At 44.2% G+C, this 12,785-nt stretch overlaps 1 protein-coding gene across 1 annotated transcript in view; it reads right to left on the minus strand.

Annotated features, from left to right (window-relative positions):
* Positions 1–2,510: 2,510 nt before the first annotated feature.
* LOC138567332 (red-sensitive opsin) overlaps positions 2,511–12,785 on the minus strand; it is a 58,186-nt gene continuing 47,911 nt past the window's right edge. Inside the window, exons 5-6 of the mRNA XM_069645430.1 lie at positions 3,718–3,957; positions 2,511–3,339 (exon numbers count right to left, since the gene is read on the minus strand). Of these exons, the coding sequence (XP_069501531.1) occupies positions 3,223–3,339; positions 3,718–3,957 (357 nt within the window). The 3' untranslated portion in view covers positions 2,511–3,222. The remainder of the gene's footprint in view (positions 3,340–3,717; positions 3,958–12,785) is intronic.

The raw sequence follows: 12,785 nt of genomic DNA on the forward strand, positions 1-12,785 counted from the left end.
GAATGGTGTGTGAATGGATGGGGAAATGATTAATAGGTAAAGTGATACTAGATCAATGAACAGATGTATGTGTAAAATACAATTTGACAAATTAATGTACACAGAAGTGAAATGAAGGACGTAAAAAATAATAGACAGATAAACGAAAAGAAAGGTGGAGATATGGACAGATGAGTATATAGACCGCTGGGGAACGACTACACTGGTAGAATAGCCTATAGAATGAAGGATGAAGGACGAAATGGATGAAGGAATAGTGTGCTACTGTACTTGTTAAAGACCTGATGCTCTAGTCCCAATTGTGACCAAATTCACCCATCCAATGCCCTCTTAGTCAGTTGGCATAGAATCCTCATGACCTTGGACATGGACGTGGACACTTTGGACATTGGAACAGATAACTATGTATGAGAAAATGCGACAGCACAACTTAGGTCTCTCGACTGTCAGACGATGTGGTAAAGATCTGTTTTAGGAGGATCCTTCTGTGTTATGCACTGCTTTGCTGTATCCAGGTGCCAAGGCATGGGACGGTGTACTTTCTTCAAGTGCAATAGAAATCCCTCCTGAGCTACAAGGTGATCTGCCTCTCCGAGATCTCCTTTGTCAATGAAATATCAAAGCCTATCACTCAGGTCAAACATTCCCGAAACACATGTCCTAAGAATATTGCTAAGAATATTGCTAATAGATTTTTTGAAAGAACAGAAATATTCGACTATGAAAGGGCAGTGGTCCATTCTAAACCACGCATATCTTCTAATGTTTGGGATGGGTTGTGCTAAGATTAGCGTTTACCGCCACCCTAAGAAGCTTTGAAGTACTGAAGAATTTAGAGTTGAGAAAATAAGGTACCTAGGAGTCAACATCACTTACCCACAGCCACATAGTGTGTCAAGCGACAGAGTGGGCACAATAACAGATCCATTTCTGATTCTAAAACTGGAAGACTCATCCCTGACCCTGTTAAATAAAAAGCCAACTTAAAAGGTAGTGTATAGTTGCCCATCCTGCTTGCAGTCCTTGATCATACTGCTTCTGCCTTTTTATAAAGTTTGAAAATGTGAAAGATCTTGAGGGCAGCCCACACATAGAAGTACCCAGATGAGGTTTGCCTACGCACCCGCAACAGCAGTAACCACAAGCATGGTCCTGGCTCTGCGATCTAAAACCAAATCCCTCGACATCGACGTCCAAATGCTGAATCAAGCCTTTTTGGCGTTTCCTTGGATTTGGTAAACCAGTACCGTAGGTGGTCATGGATGCACTGGCACTGACACTAGGCAAGAATTGCTAGGCCCATCTCTTCTGCCTGCGTCCCCCGCTGCTTTCGTACTGTAGTCAATACTTATTCTCCAGCTCTGCCATTACTTTCACTCTGTGATTGTTCCATCGCTCCTGCTGGAAGCTTGCCTTTTGCTGTTAACACCTGCTACGTGAATAACCCACCAACATTACTTGTGAGACATCCCTTGTTTTCTTCATAGACAGCATTCATCTCACTGGGGAAATTATTGGCCATTTTGGATTTAAAAGTTGCTTTATAATGTTTCATTAAAAGGGGAAACCGTTACTTCCCTTCTGGACAGAAGCAGACCAGCTGGGGATAGAGAACTGCTTCGTTACTAGGAGGTGCTATACAAAAATGCCTCTTGTCTGAAGATGAGAGCTGTTTGCATTGATAAGTGCCTTTCACCCGCACAGGGTCTTAGTGAGAGTCGTATTGCTAACACCTTAGGCATAGAAGATGCCCTGGAAGTGTGTTTTATATTTTTGACCTTGTGCACAATGCGCTGCCCGGTTTCCGGCCGTGGTTCGCCTTGTATAAAAGTCTAACATGAATAGAAATTAAGATCTATGCTTGAGATGCTCTGGGCATCTCCTAGGGCGCTCTAAAGCCCACTTTACTTGGTATGCCCCAAGGTATTCATGTTCACATGTACAAGGAAGGTGGTCTCGAACTGTTGCCCTGGGCCAGACGAAAATAAATGTATTGCAATAAACAGACCAATGAGCTCCTAGTGCATGCAGTGTGCAAGCATGCTATGGACATCTGTACCACTCCCATTTGTTCAGAAAGAATGGATGTCGCTTTAAACGTTAGCGAAACTAAGTCACACGCGTACATTAACACACTCTCATGCGTGCGCACACACGCGCACGGGTGTATTCAATGTATTGTTTGATATATATATATATATATATATATATATATATATGTATATATATATATATATATATATATATATATATATGTATATATATATATATATATATATTGTAACCGTTCACTATGGCCCCATGCAACCCATTCACATGGGTTCAAGTAAGTGCTCGAAACTGAACGGTTATCCGTTTAATATTCCATCATGCAATATTTATATTATTTATATTGCGTGATGGGATTTTTTCCCCATATTTCCCATTGGTTGAACATCCATAATTCACGAGGAAGCCATCAGTTCCATGAACTTTCAAGTCATCGTTAAAGGAATCATAACACACCCTGATCATTCTGAGATATCATTAATATATGTACATGTTGTTATAAATGCATGACTGCCCCTGCCTGTCAGCCACTATAAGAACGTATTGCTTCCGGTGACACTGCAAAGAGGCTTCTTGCTATTGTTGAGAACTTTAAAAAAGTATGCATTAAAAAACGAGAACAACTAGATGAAATGGGCAACTTAATACAATAATGTCAGCAGTCTTTCAAGGATCCTTGTGGTGACATCCAGGGTTATTAATATGTCAGAGATTTTTTAACCCTCCTTCTATTTTGACATATATATAGAGACCCAATGAATGACAGACGGATAGATGATAGAGCGATAGATAGATAGATAGATAGATAGATAGATAGATAGATAGATAGATAGATAGATAGATATGCCCAGGAGTCTATAGAAACCCAAATTATGACAGACAGACAGATAGACAGATAGATCGAGTTGTGGATAGAGGAGGCTATTGATGGTGAAATAAAAAAGGCGATGGAAAGGGGAGAGAGAGAGAGAGAGAGAGCTAGATGGATGAATGGGTTAGACTAGATAGGCTTACACCTAACGAGAGAGGCAGATGGAGCCCCAGTGGACTGGTAGATGGATCTCAAAAGAGATGGAGGAAAAAGAAGTGGGGCTTCTGTTCAGGCATGAAGCATGGAGACGAACTGCGGAAGTAGACACCATGCTGATTTGGGTGGTTTTCTGCGTATGGGAACTATGCTGGTGACACAGAGGAATTGGAAACTGAGGAGACCTCTGTTCGGGAGGCAGAAGACATTTCAGAGCCATCATCCACCTTCTTGCCAAAGAGTTGATAGATGCAATTTCGGAACTAGAATGGGAGACAGAGAGAGGACAAGACATGGTATCACTTAAAGAGAAAGTGCAGAGTGGAAAAAAAAGGCTTAACGTTGATTGGAGAAGTCCAAATGTGTGTACATTATCTTCTTTGGAGCATTGAATCTGGAAAATTCACCAGATGTTTCTTCCTTCACCCATGCTTTCAGTCAAAGCAAAATAAAATACCCAAATGTATATGATCTGAAAATTTGTCACCTCACCATCAAATGTTGCCCCTGTAGTCAGAGGTATTTTCCTCCAGCCACTGGATGTGTCTATTCTTTACCTTCCATTCACACTGAACCCGCTCCTATCACCATCACCCATTTCGTCTACTAGACCATCAAGTAGGCGTGGGATCCCCACTCACCTGGCGGTTCATAAAAACGTAAATGATGGGGTTGTAGATGGTGGCGCTCTTGGCGAAGAAGGCAGGAAGGGATGCAGCCAGTGGGTGGAAGGCATAGCCTGGGTTGGCAGCAGCGAAGCATGCAAAGAAGGTGTATGGTCCCCAGCAGAAAATGTAAGCTATGATCATGACCACCACCATCCTGGATACCTCTCGCTCGGCCTTCTGGGTGGATTCAGACTCCTTCTGCTGCATGGCTACCTGCGGATGCAAGAAGACATCACTACATCACTTCAGGAGTCATTCATCATCAGTTAGTCCTTCATGTACACATTTATGGACCTCAGGAACACAATTCATGCTGGACTACCGACATTTGGTTTTGCGCCTCTTATGGCTGTATAACATGCTCCAGGTCCTTCATGAGTGGTAGCAAGGACGTGGCCTGAGACCGCATCAAGAAGTTCATTGTCTTTCTGTCTTACGTTTAACACAGTAACCTTGGTTCATTACTTGCCAGAGAATGCAAAATACGGAGGCAGTGGAAGGTCTGCGTGAAGCAAGACCTTTTTTCGCACGCAATATCAAGAACACAACAAATCTGATTGTGATTGCACTTTTTTGCAAGATGCCAAGACACAACAGAACGGTGGTTGTAAACCTTTCATGGAATGACCGGCTCATATAGGCATATACTAGTAATACTTAAGGACTACTACTAACTCGTCAAACTAACCCTACTCTATACGTGTTTAGAAAGAAATTGAAAATGCAGCTGTTTCAGGTATATTTTTCTGTTCGTTTTTTGTTTATTTATGTTTGGAGGTTTGCCTATCAGTTTATGACTGGACACTTATCTACTGGGTACAGTACATTGTAAAATTTAAAGATAGGTGCAATTGGAGATCATTGTCTTCCAGGACAGGCCAGGATTATTCTGTTAATCAGTTTGCTTAACTTCTGTAATACTGCAACCATACCCCTCCAAAGGACTGAGGCTCTCATGTGGCTGCATCATTCATTATTTGTATGAATTCTTTTATAACATTGAACAAACAATATTTCTTAATTATATGGGTCTAAGATGCCTATAATATCCCGCGGGAGGTCCTGCAGACAAGAACAATGGCACATGTATTAATGTGTGGTAGAAGGCAAAAGATATGCAGAGTCTTTTATGCGAAAGTTCCCTACAGACCCTTGGTGTGCTTCTATACCTTCCTTTTGCACCCAAGATGAATGACTTCAGAAAATACTAATTAAATTTGTTATAAAACAATTCAGTCTCTCCACCACATCTCCATGGCAGGGCTTTCTGGGGATTTCCTGGCCATTGCTGTGCTACCCTTGGCTAACACATAGACTAGGTCTTTCATCTTGCTTATGTATCGTCTGTTCTACAAGCTTGGGAAAATTCTGCTTGACCTACTTTAGTTATTCTTACTAGTGGTAGGGTCAGATAGAGTTAGGTTTGGACTGAGGACATTTTAATTTTGGACTTCCCGACGACAAACAAGCACCTTCAGTTTCTTTAGTCAGGCAGGGGAAACCCCATAGCAATAGGGATAGATAGGCCTTTTCTTTATCATTTCATTAATAGAGAGTTGACATGTCCAAAATGTGCCTGACTCCTTCAGACCTGCCACACTACATATTACTGAAACATGTTGAAAACATTGTTGCTTCCCTGTTGTCAGCAGGTACTGGTTACTCACTCGCTGAGCTCCATAAACAGCTAGACAGGACTTGGTGCACCACGTCTTAACTTTTTGAAACAACAACTTGTATCATTAGCAGACATGTTTTTAAATGATAAAAGCATCCTGTAGCATTTACAGTTATTCATTTAATTCTACCAGTTGATGGTTGGCACCTTTTCATAAATGCATACCTTTCCAGTTTAACATAAATTCCCCTTTTTACAGTAACGCAAACTTTTCAGTGGATTCTAACTAACCAATGATGGAGTAGGCAATCAGGTGACAAGTGCATGTGTCATCCCTTCTGAATTCCCTAGAGGCATCCAGTCAGGGGCAATCCCAGTTAAGGGTGAACAGTGAAGGGTGAAGACCAGCCATTGACCAGCCTCTTTGCCTCTTAGCCTATGAGCTGTTGCTTTGCTGTGTCCTGCTACGTGTCTGTAAGTACCCATTATTGCTTCTTCTCAGCTTCACTCTCACCATGCTATATTTTCCTTTCCCTGCTACTTCTCTCTTCACTCTCCTCCGCTGAGAAAAATCTCAACTCTCTCCCCATCCCCAACATCTCTTCTCCTTGATGCCCCCTCCCTTCTGGCTCAACGACTCTTTCTAGTCACACAACCTACTCCAACCCTAACTTGCATTACATATCTCCTTCTTGCATCTTCCCCCAGCGCCTCTCTATTTCTCAAGACTCAATGTCACTATGCTTCTACATCTCACTCTCTTTCAATTGCTCTTTGGAATGAATGCACAGACTGTCTGCAATAAAACCTCCTTTACCTCCATCTTCTTCCTTTCTCATTCTCCTTCTCTTGACCTCATTACCCTTCGTGAAACATGGATCTCTCCCTCTGACTCTGAAACCCTTGCTGCCCTTTATGATCCTGCCTACACCTTCCCTCACTCTCCCCACCATACTGGAAGCCTTGGTGGTGTAGGATTTTTTCCATCCTCCAAACTTCCTTTCTCTCCTGCGCCCCTGTCTGCTGCTAATTCTCCCTCATTCAAATACACTATCTCCACAATCACTGCCCACCATGCATTGCATATTATCTCTCTCTACCAGCCACCTGGTGTGATAGGTCAGTCATTCAACCACATCTCCCAACTAATTGACTCTCTGCCACCCGATCACCACCTCTTTGTCATAGGTGACTTCAACCTCCCCTCTCCCTCTGCTGCTCTATCCACCGACCTTAACTTTCTTCCACTTAAGCGCTCACTCTCTTCTGTCCCCTCACTGCTGTTACATCTGTCCCTCTGTGGTGACTGTGGAGCTGATGGACCTGCCACCATTGAGGGGACGTCAAGTCTTTCCTGAATGTGCAGTAACGCACTTGTTGGTTGCAACATGGCCGCTGCCAGGATAAATATCTTCATTCAGATTGTCAGATGCGGCACGTTGCAAACCTCCGGACATCCTTAGGGGTAAGACACTGTTATAGGTCTTTCGGCTTATATTTTTCCTGTGCCTTGCCTACTGTATTCCTTCCGCCTTGTTTTCGCTACCCTTCCTGGGTCTGTTTTCCCACTGGAGCTCTCCTATTGTTTCCGAGTGGGTTTCCCCGCCCCTCTGTGCTAGTCTGCTGGTTTCCCGCTCGTTTGGGTTTCCCTGCTCTCTTATGTCTTTCTTTTCCTTGTTCCTGTCTCATCGGGACCGGGTTCTCTCTACTCCTGCTATCTTGGACTCCTGTCTCATTACTGTGCTCTTGGGCATTCTGTCTGTGTCTGCACACTGATTCCTTCTCTTCAGTGTCTTGCACAGTGCTTAGAGCTGGATTTGTCTTACTGCATCTTCTCACACTTCAAGGACTTCCAATCAGTCCCCGTGCCTAACGGTGAGCTTGAGTTCTGTTGGAGCACTGCACCGGATCTCCTCTTCATGGTATCCTCCCCGGGGTTTTTCTAACTGCGCAGGCTTTTCGTCCTGTTTGGCTGTTTCGGGGAAGGGGCCACTAGTCTGCCTATTTCCAGGCAGACATAGTGGCTTCCCACCGTGACAGGCCTTATCTATTCAAGGAACGGAAGACCACAAGGAAGAAGAAGAAGGGAAGAAAAGGAAGGACTTAGGGGACCTTATCTTCAAGTCAAGAAGAATCAGGTGAGGAGTGAGGGGGCCTCTCTGATATTGGAACCGTTCCTGACAACTGCCCACCCATTAAAATGGAAACTCCCATGTCCTTATTTTTCATCTCCTCTCAACTCTCCGGCTCTAATATCTTCACCGCACCATCTCCCTCCAATCACTCTATCATTTCTGCATCAATCTTCACTCCTGTTTCTTCTTCACTCTCTCCATCTACTTCAACTATTACTAAGTTAAAGTTTCCCTCCTCCAAACTTCCTAACTACCTATCTGACCTTCACCACTCCCTCTCCTCCTACACTGAACTCACCTTTCCATCCACTGAAGAAGCTTTCACTAACTTTAACATTTCTCTTTATTTTCACTTTTCCTCTCGCTACCCTCTTATTGCACTCACTCCTAAATCCTCCCCTGCACAGCCCTGGATTATACCTCTAATCCGCACCCTGAACACAACAATGCTGAAAAAGCTTTGCACTTAGCAAAGGTCAAAACACTCCTCTGATCTCCAACTCTATTTCACTGCTCTTCAAAACTATTACTCTACTCTTTACTCTGCCAAACAAGACGTCTATCTCTCTCTTATTTTGTCTCAATCCTCCCAACCTAGTCACCTCCAAAAATCTCTCAACTTGATTCTCTCACCTCCCATACCCACTTCCATCTCCTCTACTCTTTCTGCAAATAATCTTGCTCTCCTCTACTTTGTGTCTATAATTTCTACCATTGACAATAGCCTTGCCAATTACCTTCTATTCCCTCCCCTGCTCACTTCTACCCTCCTCTCCTGCTAGTATGTCTTTCTTTGCCCCCACTAGCCCTCATGAGATGATTGACCTACTCCTCAAGGTTAACCCTTCATATGCCCTCACTGACCCACTGTCCCCGCACAATGTGAAGTACATAACTCTCAGTGTTGCACCACATCTTACTTTCCTCTTCAACTCCTCTCTTGACAATGCCACTTTTCCCTCATCCTACAAGACAGCTACTGTCATCCTTCTCCTTAGGAGACCTGGTGTAGATCCTAACTGTCCTGCCAACTTTCACCTTTTCTCTGTTGTAGCACACTATTCCAAAATCCTAGAGCAGGCAGTATTCAGTCTATTCGCTGAAGTCCTTGATATTCACAACCTCCAGGACCCTCTTCAATCTGGCCTCTGACCTCTGCATTCTACCGAGACGGCTCCCCTCAATGTCAGCAACTTCATCTCTTCTTCTTGGCATGCAAACCTTTCATATATTCTTATTCTTCTCGACCTCGCTGCTGCCTTCAATACTGTCAACCATTCTGACCTTCTCCCTCCTTGGCATCAGAGATAAGGCCCATGCTTGGTTTGCTTCATACCTTTGCCATAGACACTTTCAGGTGTCCTGGAATAGTCTTACCTCCCCACTCACCTCCCTTACTGTTAGAGTTCCCCAAGGGTCCATCCTTGGTCCACTTCTCTTCACTCTCTATACTTCAGCTCTTGGTGTCCTGACCACCTTTTACAGCTTCTCCTATCAACTCTTCTCAAATGACACGCAGATCTTCTTCTCCTTTCATTCCTTATCCTACAAGCTGTTGTCAAAAATATCAAACTGTCTCGCCATCAAATATTGGATGGCGTCTCACTCGCTCATGCTCAACTCCACTAAGACTGAAATTCTCTACTTCTCAGACAAACAGGCTATCTCTTCCACTCCTCCCTGTCTTCTTTTCTCTCCTGACTACCTTCCCTACTCTGCTTCCACTCGTAACATTGGTGTCATCTTCAACCCATCACACAACTTCTCGCTCTTGATCTCCAAATCTGCCACTGCAGCCAGGCTCAACCTCCTCTATATAGGAAAAATGCATCACCTTCCTTCTCTCAATACCGCTAAACAGTTAATCTCCTCCTTAGTGCTTTCTAGATCTGACTACTGTCCCAATCTCCTCTATGGCCTGCTCAACTATGCTTTTTCACCTCTGGACAAAGTCCTCAGCTTCGCAGTCAGCACACTTTTAAGCCTTTCTCACGTTACCTCTACCTCCTCTGCCCGTCACCAGATTGCCTAGCTATCTATTAAACAAAGGGCTAAGTATAAACTTCCCATCATCTTCAAAACTATTCAAAACTATCCCCACCCTACCAATTTGCTCATCTCCCTCTCTACTCTCCTCCTCACTCATTAAGATCATCTTCAACTCACCTCCTTGCCACCACTCGAGCCCCCTGTTCTCCTTCTCCTCTAATCTGGAATGCTCTTCCTCTCCCTATCTGTACTAATCCAACTCTACCACTATTAAATCCAACCTCAAAGCTCTCCGTCTTTCTGAAGGATCTGTTTCCTAGCACTCTACGCTACTGCATCACCCTGTTTTCCTCTCTCCCTAACCTTCATGGACAACCCTATAGCACACTTTTTTCCGTCACCACTCCATCCTTAATTCAGCACTTTCTCCGCCATCCCATTACTATGTCATTCGGTCCTGTCCTTGTCCTTGGTTTATGTTTGCACCTTCGCCTGCAACATCTGGTCTTCAAGTCACATCCTCTCACCCCACTCTAAAGGACTCATGTCCTCTGCTCTGTTATCAATGGTAAATTCTGTCTGTGTTTTTGTGCCAAAAATGCATTGCTGCTCCCTGTGATTTTTATAAATAAATAAATGAAATAAGCTACATATCACACTAAATAATGTTTTGTTGTAGGCCTATTTCATTTCTTTATATTTGAATTCTCACAAATATCTAGTTGACCCCTTACTCGTCACTATATGATGGAGATTTTTAATCAAAGTCTATTGTTTGATTCAAATCCGGTTTCTTTGCCATTTACTTTATACTAATACATTTGAAGAACAGATATGCACATTTCGATCATTTACAGATGACGGGGGCATTCCAAGGACAGATTTCTGTACAATAACGCAAAGATGAGAACAACTGGTGAGCCAGTTTATGAGGGTGTGATCAAAGTGGAACGCAGACCAGGGACAAAACAAAAAGCAGGTGACTTAAAAAGCTAACATTAAGCTAGGGTGCAAGTGCTGCAAACTAAAGAGGAATGCTGTCCAGATGTACACAAATTACAGCAGTGGAGGGATTGGTAGGGTAAGGTATGGGGGTGGTGGAGGCGGGTCTCTCTCTTTGTCTAGTGAGTAAAGTTTAAGCTAATCTTTGAAGATATCCACAGTCAAGCTGGCTATGATTGTGATGGGCAGTGGGTTCCAATGGAGCATAGCAGGCAGGGAGAATAAGCATAAACAAGGGGGAGCACGGGGTGTGGACAGTGAGGTTGAGTGCAGAGATGGAGCAAAGGGAACAAGACAGTGAGTAGAGAGAGCTACACCCAGCCACATACTGAGAAGCAAACCCATTGATAGCTCTGTAGACTATGAGGAACTTGTAAAGGGAGCAGGTGTGCATGCAGAGAAATTCAGCATGGTGTTAGTAGGTAGCAGTGGAGGAGGAATTGTATAGGTTCTAGGGAGTACAGGTTACAAAGTTGAGAGCTTTGTCTACGTAAAAGAAGGAGCAGAGGAAGGCCAAGTAGAAGGCATGAGCAGTAGTCGAGATTGCAGTGCACAAAGGTGGAGATTAGGTTTTCATACAGTGGTGAGTAGGAAATAGACACATTTTCCAAATGTGATGAAGGTTGATACGAGCAGCAGAGGTGGTGGCAGCAATGAATTGTTGCAGTCAGAGGTTGCTATCAAAGTGAACCATAAGGTTCAGAGCATTGGGTGAGGGGCTACAAAATGTATGCGGGAAGGAAATGGGAGAGGGGAGGGGAAAGATGGCATTGTAAACCAGGAGAAAGGTTACTTCAATTTTTGTACAGTTTGGCATGTGGCAGCGGAGAGCCATACAGTTGCGGGTTGTGGTGAGACAGTTGGTAATCTGTTCTGAGATGGATGGGTGAAGGAGAGAAAGGAGACAATCATGTCAGTGTCCTAAGCAACTAGGTGGTTGTGAAAGCGAAAGAACAAGCTAACTCTACTTAGGGCAGAGGTATAGAGACTGAAGAACGGAGGACCAATAACTCAAGGAGGTAGGAGTTGAATAGTGGCATATTCAAATAGGAAGAGGTGATGTCAGAGAGGTGTAGACCTTATTGATAAGCAACCCCACTACCCCGTCCTCCCCAATTGGTCAGGGACAGCTGGAGATAACAGAGTCAGTACGGAGAGACGCTGGTGTAGCAGAGTCATGCGGGCAGATCCCAGTTTCTTTAATAGCAAGAAGTGAAAGTTGAAGGTGATGAGCGTTGACGTGGACAGTGATGTAAGAAGCAGAGGGAATATGCATTCCAGAGGCCAAGTGCAAGAGTGATAGGAGTTGGGAGAGAGGAATGGGTGTTGTTCGATAGGCGAGGGGGATAAATGTGGTTGGAGATCCTGGAAGAACAGCGGCATCATGTTTAAAGGGTGTGTGCAGGGATATAGGTGGGAGAATGGGGGTGGGAGGTGAGGTAGAAATTACACCGAGTTGTGACTGAGGGCTATGAAAGAAAGGGAAGAGTGAGCATGGAGGAAGGGAACAAAGTCCAGATGCATGTTGGAAGGTAAAAGAAGTAGGCATGTGAAGACAGTGGAGGAAGGGTGCAGCACAAGTGGGATAGGGTAGGTGAATAAGTGGCAAGGAAAGGAGTGGGAAGGGGATATGGGGAAATATTGGCTGAGAAAGAGTAGATATACGTTCTGAGTTGAGCTAGACTGGGGCTTTAGATGACCAAAAGACAGCAGGCCCAAAATAGAGATTTTCCTTGGTTGTTTGAGGTAATAGCAGCTCCATGGTGAATAAAGACACACTGGCTGAAAGGATCCCTATGTGTGTAATCAGGAGTCTTGCAAAGGGAGAGCTCGGCAAAATGGTGTTTACCTAAAGAATGTCTCTCGTAGCTTGATCAGGGCTTCTGGCCCTAGGCAATTCTGGTCCTACGAGGCCCAAACAGGGAGTTGCCCTTTGCTGATGTTATACCTTAGCTGTGGGCACCCAGGGTGGGTGCCGCAGGGACAATAAATAACAAAGGTGACAGCATGTCACATGACCCTCTGGGAACCAATCAGAATTGTCAAGATGGCTTCTAGCCTTCCATGGCAGTATAGAGGCAGAGTCCTTGGTTTTGCAGGCCCTTGGGAGCTACGTTTTTGAGGCACAATCTTCAGATGTTGATCTGGATCCTCTGGAATGGCAGGATTTGGAAATACAATGACTTTAAAATGAAAATCCAGTCAAATGGGGTTGTCCCATGGCCCACTGGGAGCCAATCAGAATGCTCATGATGGCTTCAGCCTCCCCTGCCAAGATGGAGGCAGTGTTCTTGGTG

The sequence above is a fragment of the Ambystoma mexicanum genome, chromosome 2p, assembly GCF_040938575.1.
Source record: "Ambystoma mexicanum isolate Mex_15411 chromosome 2p, UKY_AmexF1_1, whole genome shotgun sequence".
Taxonomy (NCBI): Eukaryota; Metazoa; Chordata; class Amphibia; order Caudata; family Ambystomatidae; genus Ambystoma; species Ambystoma mexicanum.